This window comes from Raphanus sativus, chromosome 3, assembly GCF_000801105.2.
Source record: "Raphanus sativus cultivar WK10039 chromosome 3, ASM80110v3, whole genome shotgun sequence".
NCBI classification, from domain to species: domain Eukaryota; kingdom Viridiplantae; phylum Streptophyta; class Magnoliopsida; order Brassicales; family Brassicaceae; genus Raphanus; species Raphanus sativus.
Window position 1 is genome coordinate 12,511,838 of NC_079513.1, and position 4,758 is coordinate 12,516,595.

General features: G+C 29.9%; 1 protein-coding gene across 1 annotated transcript; it reads right to left on the reverse strand.

The window, feature by feature from the left end:
• Positions 1-211: 211 nt before the first annotated feature.
• Positions 212-1,514, reverse strand: LOC108838921 (zinc finger protein ZAT4-like). Its single transcript, XM_018611783.2, has one exon. It carries the CDS (start codon positions 1,281-1,283, stop codon positions 372-374), a length of 912 nt encoding a protein of 303 aa, XP_018467285.1. The 5' UTR covers positions 1,284-1,514; the 3' UTR covers positions 212-371.
• Positions 1,515-4,758: the final 3,244 nt, after the last annotated feature.

Sequence of the window (4,758 nt, forward strand, 5' to 3'; positions counted from 1 at the left end):
GATAGATGAAGTGGGCACTCTCTAGCTCTTAAAATTGTACAATAATACCTAAATCAAGAACTGATATGATTCAGTTACCTAAAAACAAGTGAATAACTTTATAGAAATACTTCATGATTCTTCCTCTATTCACTAATGACAATTCAATGCTCTTTGATTTAGGACAACACGAAGTGAGGTCTAGTAGTGAAAGACTTGGCGTTAGAACATGTAAAAAAGTAACCTCTTTTGCATTTTAATATCACCAATAATAACAAAAACAAATAAAATTGTTTTTTCAGAGTTTGATCAAACAAAAAAGAAAGAATAATATTTTCTTTTAGAAAAAAAATTTGACAACTCGTATCACGCAAAGCTGTTACCTTTCGTTTTCACCATTCATTGAACACCACAGAGGTTTCATCATCTTCGTTTGGTGCAGGAAGATTAAGATCTATCATCCTCTGTTTCACTTCTACTTCTTCTTCCTCTTCTTTAACGCTTGGAACACTTTGATTTACAGACAATTCTCTTCTTGATCCGATGTTGACGTTGTTGCTTCCGTGAGACCTCTTATGACCTCCAAGTGCTTGTCCTGAAGTGAAAACCCTAAAACAGATCGGACATTGGTGAACTTTCTTCTCCGTGACTCCATTACCATACTCTGTTTTCTCATGCTCTGTTTTCGTCGACGTCATTGTTGTGAAAGTCTTGTTCTTTTTGTGGCTTGCTCTGTGTCCTCCTAATGCTTGATACGATTTAAACACTTTACCACAAGTCTCGCACTTGAATCTTCCTCTTCCTCCACTGTTCTTGCTTGATTTGTAATCTTCATCATCATCATCTTCTTCTACTACAATAGTCTTGTTCTTCTGTTGCTTCCACTTGTCTCTGGAGAGCATAATGAGACAAAAGGCGAGATCTTCCTCGGTCGTTGTGTCGGAAGCTGAGCTGTGATGTTCAGGCTCTGTCACCACCTCACCGGGTTGACTCGTTCTCACCTTCTTGAACTCGAAATCGAACGATCCGAGCTTCCTAGTTCGCTTGGAGCGTTTCCGAGTTGGGTTCATTCTTGAGGACTCGGTTTCGCTTTCAAACTCACCGCAATTCACATCATCTTCTTCCTCATCAGAGGAAGCAGAAGCATCGGACTCTGTCTCTTCACTGAGTTGACTCGGCGGTGCAGTTAATTCATAAAGCTCACGTTTTGAAGGAAGAGTAAGGATGTGAGATCTCATGTGACCACCTAAAGCTCTTCCGTTGATGAAGCTCTTGAAGCAAAGCCTACACTTGTATCTCTCCATCTTCAATACAAAAAAAGCTTTTTGGAGTTATCTCTCACAAAAGAAAGAGAGATGAAGAAGTAGAGAAGCTACAAAAGGAGAGTAGGTAACAAAAGCATTCTTCTTCTACAGCCAACGAACTTAAGAAGAAGACGAAGAGAAGAATTAAAAAAGGAGCAATTAAACAATAAAATTCATTAATTAATACAATCAAGAAAAACGGAAAAAAAAAGAAAGAGAGTGAAAGTTGTTATTTTGAATCTATATTATTAAAGTTGAAGTACATTTAGGAGATGTTTGGAAACAAGTATAGTATTCTAAATGAAAGTTGTTTGGAAACATAAATATTAGTATTACATTAATTGTATTTCCATATTTCATTAGCTTAATAATTTTATTAATTATATTACCTTAACGTTAATACACATCATTAATTATATTACCATAATATAATAGTGTAGATTTTTATTTATTAGTTAATCAATATAGATTTTGTGCCAATTATAAAATCAAAAATGTAAATAACTAAGTTTTATATATGGTTAAATGTTTGATTTAGTAAAAAAAGTATTTTAGTTTCAAGGGTGGAAAATAACATAATCAAAAACATTATTCAAAGCCATGGTTTTATGAATAAAATAATAACTTAAATAAAAATAAAAAATGTGTTGCATTTATTGTCACTTAATTTTTCATTTAGTATAATTATTTTACTAAATAAACAGTCTTTTATCAGTTTATAAATCATTTAGGCATGAACATCTATACTATTAAAGCATAACACTTCTTATGAATATGGTCGTGACTTTTCCAATTAATTACAAATATTGTATGTACCTTTTTGCCGGCAGTATTTGCAACCAATAAAAAGTCATTATTTTGCAATTACATTAAAGAGTATTTAATAATTCAGTTCTTACCATTTTAAAAAAAATTGTTTCTTAAATATTTACGCCATATCTTTCCAAAAATATTTCACGTTATTAATTATTTGAAAGCATTTATTAAATGAAACCTCAAAATAAAATCAAGTTGAAATAACAAATGATTAAATCAACAAAATCATAATACAGATCTGAATTATCTCAACTTCTTAAAAAATAGTTAATTTAAAATAAAAACTAAAACACATGAACTAAATTTAATAAAATTATAGAAAATATTTTGAAACGCACAATTAATTTTTTCAATACAGAGAGTGTTGAAGATATAAAATATTTTATTTAAATTAAAAAAAAATTAGTGTAAAAATAAGTTTGACTTCAGGTTCAATAAATAAAATTATTTTAGTTTCAACCGGTGGAAAATAACATAATCAAAAACATTATTCAAAGCCATATTTTATGAATAAAATAATAACTTAAATAAAAATAGAAATGTGTTACATTATTGTCACTTAATTTTTATTTAATATAATTATTTTACTAAATAAACAGTCTTTTTATCAATTTATAAAATCAGTTAGGCTTGAACATCTATACTATTAAAGCATAATACTTCTTATGAATATGGTCCTAACTTTTCCAATTAATTACAAATATTGTATGTACCTTTTTGCCGTCAGTATTTGCAACCAATAAAAAATCATTATTTTGCAATTACATTAAATAGTATTTTAATAATTCAGTTCTTACCATTTTAAAAAATTTTGTTTCATAAACATTTACGCCATATCTTTCTAAAAAATCTTTCACGTTATTAATTATTTGAAAGCATTTATTAAATGAAATTTCAAAATAAAATCAAGTTGAAATAACAAATGATTAAATCAACAAAATCATAATACGGGTCTGAATTATCTCAACTTCTTAAAAAATAGTTTCATTGAAAATAAAAACTAAATCACATAAACTAAATTTAATAAAATTATAGAAAATATTTTGAAACGCACAAATAAATTTTTCAATACAGAGAGGGTTGAAGATATAAAATATTTTATGTAAATTAAAAAAAATCAGTGTAAAATAAGTTGAACTTCGGATTCAATAAATAAAATCATATTACGGATTAGAATTATCTAGAGTCTTCAAAAATTTAGTCATATTTAAAATAACAAAAATATGTCATAAAAATTTAAAATATATAATTTATCAAAAATCATTATTTTTACTACATAAATTATTTTTCCAACAAAAAACATACCCGCCCTTTTTAAGGGCGGGTCAAAATCTAGTAATCTAATTAAAGCGTTTGCTATGGAAGGGTGAAGAACGGACAATGTAACATGCGAGCTTTGCCCGTTTCTGCAACAAAAAAAGAAAAAACTAATCATTTCCCATAATACCCTTCTCATTAATCGGATTAAAAATAGCAAAAGTTCTATTTTAACACCTTCAGACTCTAAATTATCCATGTTTAGCGCTAATAATTAATTAACTTACCCATCTATTGAGGGCACTTTCGGTGTTTTAGGAGGTGGTGTCTTTTTTTCCTTCTTGTTGTAACGAGCCAGGACCAGAACAAAGCGTTGTCCAAAAACGAGGGGAAGAATGTTTAACACTTTATGCCTGTCAGTTCTTCAGTTTGTGACCGCCACGTACTAATTTCAACGACGGTTACACGAGCTATCCTAACCCACCAGTAATTTTATCTCTGTAATGTAACAAAAAAATAGAAAGATAAAAATAATTAAATTTTCAGCTTAGCCAACTGTCAAGTGACCATATCTCTTAGCAACTTATAAGCAAGCATGATTCTAATACCCACTCAAACTTAGTATAATCTTAGTTTAATTCCACTAATCACTCGACTTAAGACGATTAGGAATGCCAAATTTTTTGAAAAAAGATTGGGTTTCTCCTTAGATTTTGGATCTTTAAAGCTAGAAAACAATGAGAAAAGGTCAAGTGTCCATAACTTTCGTTTCATCAATAACACTGCCACACGTTCTTGTTCAACAAATCAAATACTACCAACTAAAGTCCATTGAATATAAACTTAGACCAAAGATTAACAAAAAAAAGAGAGTAGACAATATAAGATGTGAGCTAATTGTTTTTTTTGTCAAAGTGTATTATCTCTTAAGCTACGAACACATTTAACTTTGGACCCACTATAAGTTTATGCCTTTTGGGTTTAATACAAACCTAACCATCTTACTTTATTTTCTTGTAACACTGTACGAACCGTGATCAGACAACCCACACAACCATCATGTGATCTTTTTTTGATTCACTGAACTGATCATTCGAAGACTAAAATCATCCATAAGGGTAATAAAAAAGTTGAGTCGTACTTGTAAAGTGCATGATAGATCACAAATCTCGAAACAAGTTAAAGCTAAACGTTCCATAATTTTAGGTTACAAAAACAATAAATACTCAAAGAACTTAGGAAGGTAATTTAACACACAAGGACTTCTATTTTTAACTGAAAGTTAGAGATCTTTTGAATCAAAGGTGTGGAAGCAATTCACATACGCAAAGTGTTAAAGTTGCGATTCTTCTTCAATGGCATGACTTAATGGTGGTGCCAAACCACTTACGCTACTCTCTCA

Bases quoted from the DNA above. Each gene is read 5' to 3' on its own strand.
- LOC108838921 (XM_018611783.2), bottom strand. From the start codon at position 1,283: ATGGAGAGATACAAGTGTAGGCTTTGCTTCAAGAGCTTCATCAACGGA.